At 26.8% G+C, this 19,773-nt stretch overlaps 2 protein-coding genes across 2 annotated transcripts; both read left to right on the top strand.

Moving 5' to 3' along the window:
• The first annotated feature begins 1,256 nt into the window (after nt 1-1,256).
• LOC107073381 (uncharacterized) lies at nt 1,257-10,888 on the top strand. Its single transcript, XM_015334006.2, has 5 exons — nt 1,257-2,492; nt 5,442-5,639; nt 6,382-6,771; nt 7,715-7,990; nt 9,056-10,888. The coding sequence occupies exons 1-5, from the start codon at nt 2,355-2,357 to the stop codon at nt 9,170-9,172; spliced, it is 1,119 nt and encodes a 372-aa protein (XP_015189492.1). The 5' UTR covers nt 1,257-2,354; the 3' UTR covers nt 9,173-10,888.
• Nucleotides 10,889-13,165: 2,277 nt separating this feature from the next.
• On the top strand, nt 13,166-19,477 carry LOC107073382 (uncharacterized). Its single transcript, XM_015334007.2, has 4 exons — nt 13,166-13,396; nt 14,085-14,327; nt 18,012-18,154; nt 18,347-19,477. Exons 1-4 carry the CDS (start codon nt 13,313-13,315, stop codon nt 18,435-18,437), a joined length of 561 nt encoding a protein of 186 aa, XP_015189493.1. The 5' UTR covers nt 13,166-13,312; the 3' UTR covers nt 18,438-19,477.
• The last annotated feature ends 296 nt before the right edge of the window (nt 19,478-19,773 follow it).

Here is a 19,773-nt window from a genome sequence, read left to right on the forward strand (position 1 = left end):
AAAAAAAGAGAAAAAAGAAATAGGAATTAGATAGAAAAATGAAGAATAACGATGTAGTTGTTTGAGAATGTTATAATTCGACTACGAAAACACACACACACACACTATTATTCGTACACTCTCTGACATGATTTAAAATCGTGTGAACCAGAGTCGTATACGCCGGATTGCACTTTTCACAGTTGCATCGTCAAAAAATCTTCGAACGTATTTTACTACACGACTTATTGTGTTGTGTAATACTATCATCGTTATAAAATAGAAAGAAAGGAGGAAATAAAAATAAAAGAGAGGGAGAAATAAAAGTTATTTATAAAGGAAATATATGTTGCTTAAATTTCTCTTATCTTCTTTTTTTATAGTAAAGAGATATAGAAAATAAAATTACATACTTCAAGTATGTGTGTTAACTGAGAACAAGATACTATTTGTATTCCAATTAAAGGAAGAAAGAGAACATGACTATATATTTCTTTACATAGTATTCGTAGTTACTTGGTTTACAATTTTCTCACATGCAATCGTTAATTAATGAATAAAGAAACTTCTTAAAAGATTTGTAAAGTTCATTCAACATTATATTCACTCGTTATAAATCATGTCTATTTACGAATTGACATTATTTACCTATTCGAGTTATTTGTGTTTTAATAATACGTCATATATTATAGAATTGATATATGTGCCTTAATTATGATAGTGGACTAACAATAATCCAAAAAATTCTAAAAATTTATTTGATGCTTTATTTTATAGTATAAATTATTTTAATATTAAATTAATTGTAAAACTCATTTTTTCTTATTTTTGTACTTAATCCACTGTTATAATTACTAGCACATATAAATATTTATGTCGATCTCTATAATACATCTGTTTAAATTGTAGAGGTTTTTGAAAAACAGAGTAGAAAAAAGCCAAACAGCCCAATAGTGATATGATTTACATCCTTTAACGAAGTTGAGCTAACACTTTCAAAGATTCTGAATGTGTCGTTAATTGTTCATATCGTTCAAATATACTGGGATTTTTCGACATAAAATCTAAATAGCGTAATCGCGCTGCGTGAGACTCAATATGTTTACAAAATTAAATAATATGTATCACAGTTTGTGAATAGAATTGAAATTAAAATTTGTGATTCTGTCAATTTTGTGACAATAATTATGTAATTTTGTAAAAATATTAAATAAATATTTTTCTATCAAAAATTAAATTAATAATAACATTCAATTAGTATAAAAATATTTATTAGATGAACTTTTATAATAATGTTTCATGTAATAGTACAAGAAAAACTTAATTCAAATAAATGGAATAAATCAAAATCCTAAATTTAACACGAAATGAACTTCAGTCAAGGATGGATAGATATATGTATATCCATTTATTGCCGGTATATTTACTGGCAAAGAGAGAAAAAGAGAGAGAGAGAGCGATAAAGATGATTACAACAGTTTCTTCTCGTGAGGAACGTAATTAGAACAAGGCTATGAGATCCTACCGAGAACAGCGATTGTATCGTTTTGTTAAATGAGGGAGACCAGATAGAACGTTTGATTATGATGATGACTGACGTATAAAATTAAATGCTTGTTATATACAAAAAATCTATAAAATATTACGAAAGAAATCAAATTATTTCTATTAATACAATTTAAATCCATTTAATTTATTCCTTTGGTTTTGATAAAATGAATAAAATAATTTGTATTCTTAAGTTACAAATTTTACAAAATTTATCTTTTTTCTTGATCCACATGAGAAAAAAAATAAATTTTAAATTAAATAAAGATTAGTGTAATAATTTACAACAACAACTAGAATAACGATAATATTTAACAGTAAGACTAAAACATTTCCAAAAGAAGTCAAAGATTCCAGATATTTTGACTTGCATTTAACAAATCCATGAAAGAGAGAGAGTTCACACATGCTCGCCTATCGGTGCATCTATTTCGTTCTTTATCTCTTCATCTTTCTAGAACACACGTGACTATCGGACGTTGCATAATTCGAATATATGTGTGCAAGAGAATAAGCTGGGCAAAGTAACGAATGCATTCCATATGTTGTAGTAATTTTAAACAAAATAACGATTAACTTCCTTTTTTTTTCTTCTATAATATTTATGTATATGCATGATACACGATATCTATTTAAATTAAAATGTCTTTTATATTTTACTCAACGGTTAAATATTATTTCGACATTGTATTGCAGATAAACGAAACATTAGCGTATCTGACGTCAATAGGCAAAGTAAAGAAAGGTAGAAAGAATGCGATTACTCGTACAGATTTAAAATATTGGAGCCTAAGCCGAATTGATTGATCAAATCATCGACCGATTACATGTCGATTAAAATGAACGGCCACATGAGGAAAAACAATGATCAGAATAATAATAATAATAATCGTAACAATAATAATTGGTGTCAGCTGACATTGATTCTTGCGGCTTTATTATTTTCTGTCGCAACTGCTGAAAAGGTTTAATTGCTATCTATTTACTATAAAAAAACACTGAAGAAAGAGATAGAAAAAGAAAGAGAGAGAGCTCGTTTTGTTAAACTAATTAAAATTATAATATCTAAAATACCTTCATTTATACTATTTTTATTCAAATATTTATTTTTATGTTTAACTGTTATTTTAAAATTTTTATTGTAATAATATATTTTATATTTTTTTAATTTATTAAGAAAACTTTTTGTTCTAAATTTTTACGAAGTAAATTATAATAAATTAAATATTATTAATTATTACAAATTTTTTGTAAGATAGAATATTTAAATTAAAATGACTTTAAAAATATCGCGTAATTTAAAAAAATCAATTTATTGAAAATTTGGAAAAATAATAAATTTTCTAATTTATAGTTTATAATATTTATTATTTTTCTATTTTTTTTTCTTTACAATGTCGAAAGATAAATAATTGTTATTTAATCTTATTTCTCTTTCTCCATCTTTATTATTGCTAAGTATTAAAATATCTCAATAATTTGCGTGATTTATATAGAGAAATAGCATAAATATTTTCTTGGTTATTATAAGTAAATAAAACTTAAAAAAAAAATTTCGGGTTTTTTCAAATAAAAAATCATGTGTGCAGATCACACGTGTTAGAAGTGAAACCTTCAAAACACTAAGTTTCGAGAGAATGAGACGAATGCACAGTAGCAAGAGTAAGATAATTGTAGGATTTATTTATTATAATATTGTTACCATATGTATATATCAAAAGGCACCGGCATGATCTTGGGCTGGGGGTAGCTAACGAAAACTATCACTTTCAAATTGTATCAATTAAGATAGAATGCCGAATGCAATAGCCATAGATAGAAAAAGAAATTAAAGAATGTTTGTCGATTGAAAGATAAGCCGTCCTAACCTAAGTAAATATATTATATCCTTTTTCGTTACTCAGGTAGATGATAGTCTTTCTGTGAATTTTAGATATCTTTATTATCGGCCAAGATACACATAATTACTTTTTTTTTGCAACTAATACCTTTAGATGCTTGAAAAAGAACAGAACAATTTTATTTGTATTTTTTTCGTTTCATCGAATGTTGAATTACGACGAGTATATAATCTATTTTTCATTTCCGTTGTTTTAGTTTATAATTTTTTTAACATTATTTAATTTTTTTTCTATTTCTTTAGAATAAGTTATATTATTGCATTTTTATTTGAAATATAATAACAAATAATATTTGTTCTTGTCACGTGTCCAGTTTCTTCTATTTAAAAATGTTTCTATTCTATTAAAAAATTAGTAAAAATTTCCTAAATACATAAAGATTATAATTAAAATAATTAAAATAACAAAGGTCACCGGTATAATCTCTGGGTGGAATAGCTAATAAAAACTATTCTTTTCCAAATTTAAGCAATGAAAATGGATTGCTGAATGCGATAGTCATAGATAGACACCAAAATCATAGGATGTTTATCGAGGGAAATATAATTGGACGTAAACTAAGTAAATATAAAATATCCTTTTTGTGAAATTCAGGTATAAAATTTTATTTGTTAGGATGGTTTTCGATTTCTTATTTTCATCTACATTTCTGCGCTGCTAACAAACATTTTAGGATAAACGAAATAAAGACGTTACGAAAAACATATGGAAAATACTGCTGGACTGAACGAAGGTTCTGGTAAAATGCAATGAGAGATCTAATAGAGATATTCTCTAGAAATGTTTTTTCAACTCTATAGCCTGCCACACTTCGAGATTCTTATTATTTATAACATAACTCGTTCTTGTTCCTTGAACCACAAACTTATCTTTCTAAATACTCTCGTCTAAACAAAGATCTGAACAACGAAAAATCTAAAAAATGCATTGAATCATATCGCTCTCTCAGCTTATCGAAGTGTGTACACAAGTCTTGAACTTGGGCCTTGTGATAAAATCCGCCAATTCACGCTAGCGTTCAGCCTGTTAAAAATGTTTTTATTTTATTAAATAATTAGTATAAGCTTCCTAAATAGGCAAATATTATAATAAATAATATAATTTTCTTATATGCATGGGTCAGTACATGTCTTTGGATATTTTTTATAAAAACGTATAAAAATCAAATTCAATAGACATATTTTAATCTTAATGAATCGAATATATTTTATGATGAAGCAAAATAAAAATGTGACAGTAATTTACTTACTTTTGAATGGAGTTTGTCAGCTGCTTCTAATGTATTCTACAGTGTTTAATTCTTTTTCTCTGATGTATCTTGTAATCATTGTTTTTTTTTTTTGTAAAATATTGCAGACAATACGATATTATATTCTATACATTTCATAATTATTAAAGATAATAATTGCGAAATAAAGAATTTAATAATAATTTTTCAATAGAATAGAAACATTTTTAAATAGAAATAGAAAAATAGAAAAGAAATGACACGTATATATATATATATATACCTTCCAGACTCACACATACTTACAAACTTATACAACTTACAAAGACAGACTTCACACCTTCTTTCTTTATTTCGACCGTCGGTTCGTTTAGACCTTATTCTTTTGTCGCATACCTACGTGCTTATCTCTGTTTATTTTTCTACCCTTCTATCGCTCTTACCTACAAACATTTTGAGTATCGAAATAATATGTGTCCACTCTTCGTAGTATGCAGTCGCATACAAGCACACACATATACAACCAGGAGCGATAACTACGAAACATAGCATAAAGAGGAGACCGAGAATAGGAAATACTGTATAGCTATATTCTGTCTCATTCTCTCGCAGACTCAATCCTATATGTTTGTCTCTTTTTCTCTTTTTACTGAGTATCATGGCCGCTGCATCGCTGAGCTGCATTGCTGCCATGTCTCATTTTTTCAAATCACCCTATTCTAAAGAAGTTTTCACTTCAAAAAGAAAACACAGTTCGTACGAAATCCTCAGGATTCTTGTTGCAGCAAAAACGTCAAATCTTTAGGGAACAAGTGTTACCAGCTCTGGGTGGGAAAATACCAGAGGAAGCATTCAGAACTGATCGTTTGGCACTAAATCGTTTAAACAAGGAAGGCATTTCGATACCGGACGGAGTTGTACTCGATGCTAGACATATTCACAAACATCCACATACTTCGCAACATATGCCTAAGATTATTAAAGTATTTCTTTTTTACTTTTTTATATTATTATTATTATTATTAATTATTTTATAATATATATATAATATAATATAATTTTATAATATTAATATTAATTATTATTAATTATTTTATATTATTATTATTATTATTATTATTATTATTATTATTATTATTATTATTATTACAGATACAGATACAGATACACTTTTAATTCCATGTTTACCCTCGCGGGTTTCAACATAGCCTCCTTGCTTATTATTATTATTATTATTATTAATATTATTATTATTAATATTTTAAATAGAGTATTGTATAAGTATTAGTAAAAAAACAATACTCTCAGCATTAAAGGTAGTTTTATTGAAAATTCCAGCATTAATCGTTGATCAACACAATAAATATTTAAATCAGGACACTTAAATTTTTCCGTTATTTATGGTTTAATAGATCAAGTTTTAAGAGCAAATTATACTACTTGTAAAGATATTTCTAAGCAAGTTTGATATTTAAATTTATTTTTTTTAAGATAAAAATAAAATAAATAAATATAATTTCTTAAAAATTTAGATGATATTCCCATGTACTTTATATGTGCCAGTAATTTGGAGAATTTACTTAACAATTTATGTATCTTGTAACATATTTAAGTTTTTTTTTCTAAATTCATGAAATAAGTTGTTTATGTATTATTTTGTTTAACCTACTATGACAATTATATGCACATATAATAAATAAAGTAAACAAATAATTTGTATTAAAGGTATATCTGACTCCTGATGGTCGATATGTTCCACCCGAAGGTCGAACACACTATGACCGTCCGAAAGCCGTCGACACAACTTATATTATCCGAACGCCTTTCGGAAAAAATGACAAGCCACTGAATAACTTTGGAAATTATAAACATCATCGAGGACACAATAAGCAAGAACCGTATCCTAATCACAGACAACAATTTGTGCCGTTAATTCCACCTACCAAGCCTGGTGTCTACAAACCAATAGTGACACAATTAATGTTACCAGTGAATCCTAATATCTTGAATCAACCATACTTGCCTAGTTGGGATCTTGAATATGATTGGGACACTATTTATCGACCTTTCAACGATTATTATGTCGATAATATTGCTCTGTTTAATTCTCATCAGGTAACTTTCATTTTTTTTAATTGTTTATAAAAGGATAACTTATTTTTCTAATATAGTATATAACTATATAATAAACGAGTAATTAAAAAAAACGTTTCTTAATTAATTTAGACAATATGATATATTTTATATCTAATAATAATAATAGATTTTTCATAATATTAGAACAAAATGATAATAATAATAATTATTATTATTAATGTTACTATATTATTATTATTATAAAAACAAACTTTGATTTTTTACATTTTTATTCAAATATTCGAACGAGTTCTTTATTTCTCCTCTCGTTTTCATTATTTCTAAACAATGATACATAATCAGATCAATCGGCAAACGTATGTAATAGCTAGTACAGATGTTGCAAGTAATATATACAGACCGTGAAAGCTAACGAGTGCCACCGGCGCACCACAAGTACTATCACGGTACCATACACAGTTTTCTAATATTACCTAATTAAGCTAACATGAAAAGATATGTATGTTATCTTATACTAGACACGAAGAAACGAAAGAATAAGTACGTATACTCAAGCGTAATACCATCTATTGAGCATATAAATCTTCGGGAAATGATCACTTATTGTTATGATACGTTGATGATAGAGAGTAAAACCAAAAGTAAACTTTGTTTTTTATATAATAACGACAACATTTGCTTATATTGCTATAAAATTACAAAATATTACTGAATTTAAATACTATAAATTATTGTTTTGTATTCAATTTTGTAAGTACAATATTATAATAATTTAAATTCAAAATTATACTTTATAATAAAGTTTTAATTTCGGTATATTTATTATTTATTAGAAATTAGAAAAACATACTAAAAATAATCATTATTAATGCTACTACTGTATAATAAAAATTATTGATATAATTTTATACAAAATTTTCAACCATTATCTTAATAAACGTGGAGTACGTATATTTTACAGATTCTAATGGATTATCAAGGATTTCTAGACGAATTTCACGGAAGATCATTAAGACACGTTAGCAACAAATCAAACGACAAAAACAATTACAACAACGCAGATCGATACAAATACAATTCAAAAAATATTCCTACGAATAATCATTCCAATGATTATCGTAATATTGGATCAATTATATCGAATATTAGTTACACGAATCTCACACAAATTCCAGAAACTGGATTTTCCTGTCGCGGAAGAAAGGGTATATTTGCCGATGTAGATACCAAGTGTCAAGTAAGTTCGTTCAATGTATTAAATGCTTTTATTTTAAATTTAATGATTAGATAATCAATAATAAATTAGTCTGAAGATGGTCGCAGCTAACTTTCGAGACAATGTTTACATGATATACGCTTCAAAGAAAGGTCTTTCGAAACTTCCCATAGAAAATTTTTTGGAGGGAAAAATATATATGTACATAATCTCTACGTAATAAGTAAACGATCGGAAACGATTTGAAAAAGGCAAATCATTTGCATATATGTAATACGCGTATACATTAAGCGAAAGTAAATCAAACTAGCCGACTACATATTTGTTGTTTAAATAAATTCTTTGCCAAATAATATTGGCATAAAACATTTAAATATAACTATATACATTTTAACGTTTTTTCTTCCTTTTTTTCTAATAAAATAAAATACTTCTCAATTAAAATGTAGAAAAATTATTTTCTAGTTATTTTCAATAAGACATAAATTTAATTAGAAAATCCTCGTTTCAAAAAATTCTACATTAAAATTACTGGATAATATTTAATTAATGAATGTAATCGAATTAGGAAGTGAATTGAAATGAAGAAGAACGAGGAAGCATTTCATAGAAACTTTCTCTTCCTCCTATTTTCTCACCCAACCGCTAATACTACCTATATTCAGTATATAACTAATTATAAAAGATACGAAGATAAACTGAAGTTCTATAAATGTAAGAATGTTTGACATAACTCTTTGAAATACGGAATTTTTAAAAAATAATAGGGTCTCATACAAAAATTATATTATTAAATTTGATAAAGTAGATTTATTTTAATTATTTGTTAAATTTATATTACTTAAAACGAATTAAAACAAAATATTATCCATATATGCTACCATAAACAGCTATACGTCAAGTAATTATAACTTACCAAAATAGTATAAAAAAAATATATTTTATAACGCATATTTAAGTATAAAAAAGATGAGACTCTCTTAACTACAGCATGTTTCAAAAAGTTAAAAAAAATATCCTATAAAATGTAAGTAGATTCAGAGATCAAATGATTAATTGCAGCCTCCGTTTTCATCTTTTTCTCAGGTGTTTCATAACTGTTCGGGTTGGTCAAGAACGTCTTCTCTATGTCCTGTCGGAACGGCCTTCAGCGAGGAAAAAAACCGATGCGAGTGGTGGAACACCGTTCAATGCAAAAAATGACAAGTTGAATAAAAATAAAGATTGCTGGAGTCGAATTGACTGTCAGAAGTTTTACATTCTTTGTTGCGGATAAGAAATTATATAAAATTATCTAAGTATTTTTAATGATCCTCATTAGTCTAATATAAGAATTTATAATAGATTTTAATGTGTTAGATTAATGAGATACAATATTATTCAAATGTAAATACAAATAATTGATCTAACCAGTGTTATTAGTTAAGGAAAAAAAGATTAGAAGAAAGAAGAAGAAATAAAATTCTCGATTAATCTTTTTCTTGATAAAAAAAATCATCGACGAGAATGATACAGTATATATAGTCCGTAATTACAATTCAACATTGTAAGGCATTAAAATGAATACAGTGTTGCACTCCAAGAATCTTGAATTCGTAGTTATATAAAAAGTCACGTGTCACGTATGTAGAAGCATGACATCAGCAGTAAAAAAATATTCTGCCATAACGCCATAGCATAAAACGCATTATGCTACTCTATTATAATCGCAATATGCATTAAGATCTACGTAAATCTAAGAAATTTTGTACAAGTTACTTTTTTTCTATTAACAAATATTAATACATGTATAATCGTAATTTATTTAACTTTAAGCTTCACAATATTATAATAATAACCCGGGAGCTAGTGAAAGTTTTTTGCGACCAATTTTAACCCTGACCATAATTTGTAGAATGTTAAATTTAGTTGTGCTGGTAAAGCATAGTGACCGTCAACTGGCGCATCAGCAGTGGGTGGGCCAACAGGAGCACCGAAAACACGTCAAAAAAATTTTGAGTCTCAGTCATTTTAACCCGGCTAAAATTTATAGAGTTGATATAATAATAAATAATATAATTATATAATTAAAAACAGTCGTCAGCCAGCTGTACGTCGGTGGAAAACTCGTCAGCTGGCACAGTTATAGCGATATAGTTATATATAAATCAAGTATGCTGGCCGCCCGCGCTTTGCGTATCAGCTGACGAGTTTTCCACCGACGTACAGCTGGCTGACGACTGTTTAATTTAAATCTATTTAGACTTATTTACATGGAAATTACTCTTGTTTTAAAAAAATTAATTTAAAAAAAAATATAATTTTTTTTTAGTCTTAAGGTTAAAATATTATAAAAACACAACATACATATACAATATCATTAATACAATTGAATAAATTAAATTTTATCATAAATGAATTTTATCGAGGAACTAGTAATTTTAATTTTTATATAATTTTTTTCATTACAAAAATATTGATAATCATAACTAGCATAGACTCAAAATATATGCAAAATTTACTGTAATTGACAAAAGCGATCCCCAAATGTTGTACATTTCTGCCAGAATATGTGCTACGAACAATATCATTGTTTTCACTTATATGTTGAAAAGTGTCACCAAAATATAGAACCTATAAAGTTTTTTTCCAGGGTGCGCTGTAGTAGCTAAGATTCTTTAGCTCAACAATATTAAATAAAATCATTTGTTATGTCGCTAATAATCCCTGTTGGTTGATGCGACATTAAATAAAGCTACATAAAAAAAAGAATCATTTGTACATACCTGAAATTATAAACAGATTTATGAAATTATTGCTTATCAAATTATTTATTTAAAATATGACGAACAAGCAAATTAACGAAGAAAGAAAAATATTAAATGATGTTATATGTATATTTTATATTAGCTATTAATAAATGAATTAATAACAATGAAAGATGACATTTCTTACTCAATGTAAAGTATATAACACATTTATAGTTCTAAATTTATAAAAAAATAGTTCAAAAAAATTGTTTTTCTATTTTAAAATAATGTATAATTAATAAAAATTATTTTTACTTTATTAATCAATCAACTTTGCAATACTTGTTACCATTTTATTAATTTACGGAAATTTAAGAAAAATATAAAATGAATAACAACTCCAATAGTAAATAATTAAATAACTGTGAAAATATTTATAGTTTTAACTTTTATGTACATAAAATTTTTTTATAACACAACAGTGAATGTATTCGTATAAATTATAAATAGTTGACAATAGTTTATATGTTTGGAAAATAACATAGACATGACCTATACAAATTTGGATATTTTACGTAATTTTTTGTTTTATTTTTTTTTCTTATTATTATTTTTATTTATATGGTTAGCAAGAAAGTGACCCTTGATAGTAATAAAATAATTTAATATTTTGTTCATCAACTTTGATTGGTGTTCCCTACAGCCTACGAAAAGCAGTTCCTTTTTCTAAGGAAACTTATGAACGCTAAGGCGACTTTATCAATAATTTCATTCGTTGTATCAAATCTAATAGTTTTAGTCCCAACCAGTTAAGATTTTGTTTTACAAATATGCAATCACGGAGGCATGCTCTACGGTTTTCTGTGACGTCACTAGGATCACACTGATCACCACGCCACCCTAGTGGCAGAAATAAATATTGGTATTTTGTAACAGTTTTAGGGGGCACAATTTATGACAAATTGCCTATAGCGTTCGCTCTCCTGTGTCTCTACCTCCGTCCTTATAGCAAAAAATATATAATAATATAGAACATTAGAAGTGCATTCTTTATGTAAAAAATTCATCTTAGTTAGCACCAAGACTACCAGTGGGCGATAGTAGATACTTTACGCGATGACAATACAATACTATCAAAGAATATAGTATTCCACCTGCTATCGTCTACTAGTACTCCCGATTCTAACTAATATAAGATGAATTTTTTACATGAAAAGTGCACTTCTAATGTTTTATATTATTATATATTCTTTGTTTATAGTAGAGTTCTATCTTACATACCGAGCAAAAATAGTAGGAACCTATTTTACTTACGGAGGTAACATAATAAAAATCTGTGAATAAAATCAAAGAATATATAATATAGTAGAACAGGAGAAGTGGCACTTTTCATGTAAGAATTCATCTTAGTTAGCACCGGGACCATCCAGTTGTCAATAGTAGGTACTTAACGCGATGATAGTAGAATGCTATCAAAGAACCCTACAATACTATTAAAAAAAATGTACGATACCATTAAAGAACAGTACAATACTATCAAAGAATATCATATTTTACCTACTAACGCCCACTGGTGATCCCATTGCTGACTAATATGATTTGTTACACGAAAAGTGGTTTTGCGATATTCTATATTCTTTGGTATTACTATATCATCTCTAACTTATACTATTTTAATAGCATAGCGGCAAGAATCAGAATAACAAATTCTGAGCTCTGTAAATATCCACATTACGTTGGTAGAATACCATAAAATTATTTCTTTTTCACTCAAATTATAATACTTGAATTGCATTATAATTTTCAACGGTGTTGGCATTCTCCTCGGACACGATCCTATCGTAATAAAAACAGAAAAACAAAATTACGAAATTCTAATCTCCCAAAAACGAATAAGAAAATATCAATCAAATTATTTTTTAAATAAAAAGATATCTATCCTAATGTAAATAAACTGATTTATACTTCATCAAATAAGATATAAATAAATAATATGAAGTAAATTAGAAAACAAATAAAGAAGTTCCAATTGAAACCATGTTTAAATTATTTGTATTATTTACGTTAGTTTTAGATACATGAATACTTATAATTAGATATATTTATACTTATACACATATGCAAGATAGCGTCACAAAATACATGAACATAACTTCAGGGGTAGTTTCATTGCGATAGAATAAAAAAAATTCATTAAATTGTCTGTTCGATTTGACTTTGTTTCCGAAATATAGTTGTTTTTCTATTAGACATATCATATAACAACATATAATAGAAAAAGAGTAATTCAGGAAACAAGATCATATTGAGCATATGATTTTATAAATTGTCTTGATTATTTTATCACAATGAAACTACCCCTGTGAAATTATGTTAAAAAATTTTGAAATACCCTATATACGTGTATATATAAGTGTATAAAGAAATATAAGGTGGGGGTAAGATGGATGGAAGGAAAGGAAGGAGTTAGTTTCTGAACTGGTGTTACGGAACAGACAAACTTTCTCTCTCTCTCAACTGTGACATAATTTCTTACTCACCTGACAGAGTGTTCTCTCTTTGCGGTTCAACAGAAACTGGACTAGTTTCGCTTATCATCAAACCCGGTACGGACATGTTAAGTATTAACGGTGTCCTTGTTGCGCTTCTTATCGCCACCCTTGCGGTTGTCATCGTATCTGACAGCGTCGTTAAGCAGGTAAATAATACAAAAACAAGCAAAAGAATAATAAAAAGAAAGAAATTAAAATTCCAATTCATCCAATTTCCCTCATCGTCGTGATATTATCGCATCATTCATTTTATTAAAGAAGTAAAATTACAATTCATGATGAGAACGTTAAAACCACTGGTTGTATTTCATGAAATATGTTTACGATTGCGAAGAAACCATCCGGTGAGCCTAATGAGTAGAATAATTCGTTTGATTTTTAGCGCATAATTCTAATTAGTTTGTACAGAGGACATTCATTTTTACATTTACCTTATCCTATGATTTTTATCTTTTTTCCCAATTTTCCTTCGAATGTAATAAGGAAAGAAAAAATAAATTATTGTAAGATTTGTTTTAGATCATTTATCACCGTCAAGTAGATATTATAGTATATAATCAAATTTTGTTCAAGTCAATTAAATAAAATATTTATGACAAAATTGTGACGAAAAATTTCTTTACCTTAGCCTGATGAAGGCTAATGTAAGTATTTTTGTCTGTCGCAGTCGCACTTTTTATAAATTAAATTGATTTTATTTTTATTAACGGATTTTTTAAAACAAGTTAAGAAAATGGTTAAATCTTACGTTTTTGAAGAATAATGAATCTTTACGTTGAATGATATATGTGACTTCTATTATTGCTAATGATGATTATATTGTTGTTTTTTTAGAAACGAACAGCGAATTTAGACTACTACGACGATGACTATCAGAATTTTCAACCCGTGGTAAATTTCCGAAAGCCAATCGTCGTTCCAGAATTTCCAAAAAAGGATCAGCAAGATTTAAGTAAAATTCCAGGTATACCTGGAGTAGACTACCCGATCTATCACAGTGTACCAAAGACCAGTTTCTCTTGTGCTCATGTACCCCATGTACCAGGAATGTACGCAAATGTAGAGACCGGTTGTCAGGTAAATCAATATCTTAATGGCCTTACAGATTATTCTTTATCAATATTGTTGATAAAGTATTGTTGATACTGTTTTTGTTTTGTATGAAAACTTTAAAACTGTCATCATTTTTTTTCTTTAAATAAAATAAACGATAGTCAAAATTGTGATTCTTAATTGTAAGTTCTCATATTAAAGTTATAACTATCAATTATAACCAACTAATTAACAAAATATAGAAGAGATAAAAAATAAATTAGAACATAATGATGATTGAAATTATGTATAAAGCAAAAAATAACTGAAATAAAATAAAATGAAGTGTAAAGATAAATATAATTAAGTTCTTAAAAACCATATAACTACAACCGTCAACTATAATAAAATAAAATAAAAGAACAAAAAAAGACAAATTGCCTAACAATTAAAAAATAAGTGAAGTCACGAACTAAAATACAATATAAAAGAAATTTTGAAAGAAATTTTGTAAATCAGATAAAAATTCGACGATATAAATTTGAGAGAGCGTAAGAGAGCGTACGCTTAAGAGTTTGAAATATTTCATCATGTTGCATAAGCCTTCCGGGAACTTGGAGATTGAATTACCAACATTATTAAACTAAAAAACACGTCTTGAATCAAGGACTCCAACAATGAAAGTCCATATCATGCTAATATCGAAAAGTATACTATTATATATTACATTTTAACGCATATTAACTTCGATCTATTTATACTCTAATATCTATGTACTTGTAGGATTGATCTAACAATAATAATATTTAATATATATATATATATAAATTTTAACGTTACGTTGTTTCACTTGGAAACATTTTCTTTATTCTCTTGAAGCAACTTCAACAAATTACCAATTCTATCTCATTGTTATAATGTAATTTATCAAAGCAAATTACCAAGTATATCACAATAGATCGGAAGATGAGAGAATTTTCATTAAGAAATACTTAATTTCGTTTGAATCCTTTAATTATATCAATTATTTAACAGTAATTTGTATAATTCTTACAATTATTTAGTTTCATTTAAAGTATCTTGTAAAAGTATCTTGAAAAAATATATTAACCCTCTCTGACGTTATTGTACTGTTGACGTTATTGATCTGTATAAATTGTTTTTCTTTTACGAGAAAACGGCACTTAAAATTACACAAACTCGATGCAACTTTAGATACAAAACTTCAGAAATCTTCGGCGGAAATACATACGGTTTGTTGATAAGTTATTTATATATTACTCTTATTTTTTTTCTTTTCCATAGGTAGCTTTTATGAAAATATCCAACGTTAGTCGGGATAATTTTCTTTTTATTTTACCCAAAACAATTAATTCGAATTTTGCTTAAGCACCAATGATAATCACATATAACACATTTCATTTACAAAGGTATGAAAAATAAAAAAAAAGTAAAAAACAATCATTATCGACGTCATAGATCGAAATTGCAATTGTTTTTTATTCTTTTTCTTTTCTCTTCTTATTTTTCTAATTTTTATATTAGACGCTGATAAGAATCCACAATACTGTGTCGATTTGTATTATGTAGTTCTCTTTCAGGAAAAGTAGGTATATCTTACTTTTATTGTCCGACCGATCGAAAAACTTTCGATGACTTATCTTTAATAACAAAAAATAATAATAATAATAATTAAATATGTACAAAAATAAGAAAAAACAAAATAAAGAAAGAAAGGTGAAAAATGTGGCATTGAGATCAATCAAACGAAGAAAGAAAGAAAAGAAGAAAAAATACATATTTACCCAAAAGGAGAATAAACTTTCGCGATATTTATCAGAACAACATTAGAAATACTCAACAACTCTCTCCAAATCACTTTCCAATTTCTTGGTACCAAAATTCTTATCCCTTTTCGTGGCATCGTGAGCTCAGTGAATAATCGGATAAGCAGAGCATATAATTATGAAGCAACAGTCAGGAACGGTTATTCCTGGTAGTAGGAAGAAAGTGGAAGAGAAACAGTCGTCGATGTTAATTCAGTTAATGAAGGACCCAGGAAACTCTTCTATAATGCGACTTATGACTTACAACATGACGAACGTTATACTTTTATGATTACATACATATGTTACTTAAGAAATCATATTTTATACGTAATACCTTTGATAATATATTATATTAAATTTTCATTTTTTTTTTTTCATAAAAAAAAACCATATTTTTTTCTTGTTTCCCTTATTTTTATACAAATTGTGTGTTTAATTTTTGTTGTTGTTTCTCATCGCAATAAATTTTATTGAAGATTTTTTGATATGACTTATAAATTACACAGCGCGGCGGATGATATAATTTAATAGTTATATACTTGCATATAATATTTGAGAAATAATTCTTATACCTAACACCTCAGACTATATACAGGGTGACTCACTAATTCTTGCCAACTAAATAGCCCCGAAAGTATGACAGTAGCTGAAAAATTTGTTAAAGTAAAGTTACATAAAAAATTCAGGACTATAATATGACATAAATTTTTTTTTTGCTAGATGGAGCCGCCTCTGAGATTTAATGATCAACACACTTTGTTTTTTTAAATAAAATGTTATATTTTAATACTTATTTTTTTTCTGATAGCGGATGTCAAGACGAATCCAATGATATGTAACATTAATATTGTCGAATATCAACGAAGGTCAAATCTGGCGAACAAGTTTGCCACAATATAGCTCCTTCGCGTTATTGTCGCGTTAAGGTTTCGTCAGGATTGCGTCATCCTTTAGTTGTTAAAGGACAAAAGACTGAACAGATATTTTCCGAATAGTCTTTATTAGTCATTGTCAGGTTTTGTATTTATTGTTGCATATCATTGGATTCGTCTTGATATCCGCTATCAGAAAATAAGTATTAAAATATAACATTTTATTTAAAAAAACAAAGTGTGTTGATCATTAAATCTCAGAGGCGGCTCCATCTAGCAAAAAAAATTTACGTCATATTATAGTCCTGAATTTTTTATGTAACTTTACATTAACAAATTTTTCAGCTACTGTCATACTTTCGGGGCTATTTAGTTGGCAAGAATTAGTGAGTCACCCTTTATATAATATAATAAATTTAATTTGTTTTTTAATTTACAGGACTTTTGTTTTTTACTTTTTATTCTTTATTTAATATTTCGGAAATAATGTAGACAATTGATCAATAATCGATTGATCTCTGATTCTTATTTTGCGATAGAATTTATTAAGTCGATGTGTGTTATACCTGTAATATAATACCTTAAACATCCAAACGCACGTGTGTATAATATTATATTTACGGTCATGCATCGCAATTTTACTTTCCGCAACGTCAAACTTTCTTCGAGAAGAATGTCACCAGTTTTCTCTCCTCGTTTACTTTTTTCGAGACTCTTCAGCAACATTTTTTTTATCAATATTTCGTATGTCTCTATTTTTATACATTTTTCTTTCAATTGTTAGAAAAAATAATTAAAATTACAGTTCCTTATTTCTTTTTAATAATCAAGTTTTACAATCTTTGATTAATTTTTATTTTTATTGATATTTTCTACTCATACGAATAAATCTGGTTTTTTTTTAATTATCCTATTTGTTAATAATATACATTTTATTAATAGTATATCTTTAATTTGAATTTTAATTATAAATTATAATAAATAATTATCATTTTATAATTTGACATTTATATTTGATTATATTTTAGGCGTATCACATATGTCACGATGGCAGAGAAGGTTCGCAAGGAGCCTCGTTTCTCTGCACAAATGGTACTCTCTTTAATCAACAAGATTTTGGTTGTGATTGGTGGTACAACGTTAATTGTGCTTTAGCGCCGCAATATTATAGGTAATTAGTTAATTTAATCATCAATATAAAAAAACGAGTATTGTCAATTTACAAGCTTTTTAAACAAAAATCCATAGATATTTTTTCTTTTATTTTTTCGTCAATGCATTTAATTTTATCTTCACTATAATTACTTATTTGTTGTACGTTATTGTTCAATCTAAATATTTCGGTTTTTTATTTTTATTTCAGATTAAATTCGGATCCATTGACGAATCCTTATGTGTCGAAAGAAGAAAAGGATGCCATTAGACAGAAATTAAATCGCATCGTTGTTCTGTAATTTATAATTTTAAATAATGAAAATATTATAAAATTTGTTTTTAATTCATTAGAAATTGAAAATTTTTAATAAAATCGTAATATTTCTATCAAATATAGTAGTTCCTAAATTATGACGCAAAATTATTTTTTGAACAAAATTATATACAAATTCTAATTACATTTTTAACTTATTGCAAAGTTTATACAAAAAAACATATATTTAAAGATAAAAATAATAGAATAGAATAAAGTAGATGCGATGATTTAATATTTTAAATACAATCTATATATTTATTTCTATTTCTCTTATATTTTGAAAAAATATGTTTATCACGTTGTACAATATATATTTGTATAGAGGGCTTACCCACATAACACGAAAGATTTTAAAATCTTTCAGCGAAAGTTTTCGTAAAATATTTCCAAAAAATCTTTCAGAAACCTTGCAGGCATCATTCTAAAAAATTTTGAAAAAGATTCATAATAGATTTTACAAAAATATTTTAAAAACATTTCTAAAATAATTTGCTGATAGAGTAATTAAAATGTTTAAAAATATTTCTATGAAACCTTGCAGAAACCTTGTAAAAAGATTTTATAAAAATATTTCAAGAAAGTTTGTAAGAATATTATTAAAAATATTTCATAAAATGTTGGAGAAAGGTTGTCAAAAGTTTTTTAAAATTATTTTTTAAAAATGTTTTGTAAATCTTGTAGTAATCTTTTAAAAAATATTTCTCAAAACATTTTTAAAAACTTTCGTGAAATCTTTTACGATATGTTTTGGAGAAATTTCTAAAATATTTTTTATAAATATTATTTTTTGCAAAAACTTAATGAAAAAATATTTCTATGAAACCTTGCAGAAACTTTGTAAAAAGATTTTATAAAAATATTTCAAGAAAGTTTGTAAGAATATTATAAAAAATATGTCAAAAACATTTCAAACATATTTATAGAAACCTTTAAGGCTGGCGATACATGTAAACGCCTAAATTTTAACCGTTTTTCAGAGGCTTATTTAAAATGGAAAGAATAAATGAATCGTTTTGAAACTTAGCATGTTTATTCATTACATATTAAAATATAAGAATCCGATTTAAAAAAAATTTTTTTTTAAAATGGCCGCTGTAATAACCAATCTCCTGAGGCCCTCACGGCGAAACGCATCAATCATGGTAATTTTTAGCTTTAGTTACAGCACTCTAAAATTAAAAAAAAGGGTCGGAGTGTGTTAATAAAACATGTATCTTCTAGTTGAACTAAGGAAAAACTAAAAAGTCAAAAAATCGTAAATTGGCACGACTCAGACAAAAAAACGGTTTTTGGGTCAAAAATGGCAATTTTTGAAAATG

The sequence above is a fragment of the Polistes dominula genome, unplaced genomic scaffold, assembly GCF_049000335.1.
Source record: "Polistes dominula isolate Pdom_NZ unplaced genomic scaffold, Pdom_raw_medaka contig_624, whole genome shotgun sequence".
Taxonomy (NCBI): Eukaryota; Metazoa; Arthropoda; class Insecta; order Hymenoptera; family Vespidae; genus Polistes; species Polistes dominula.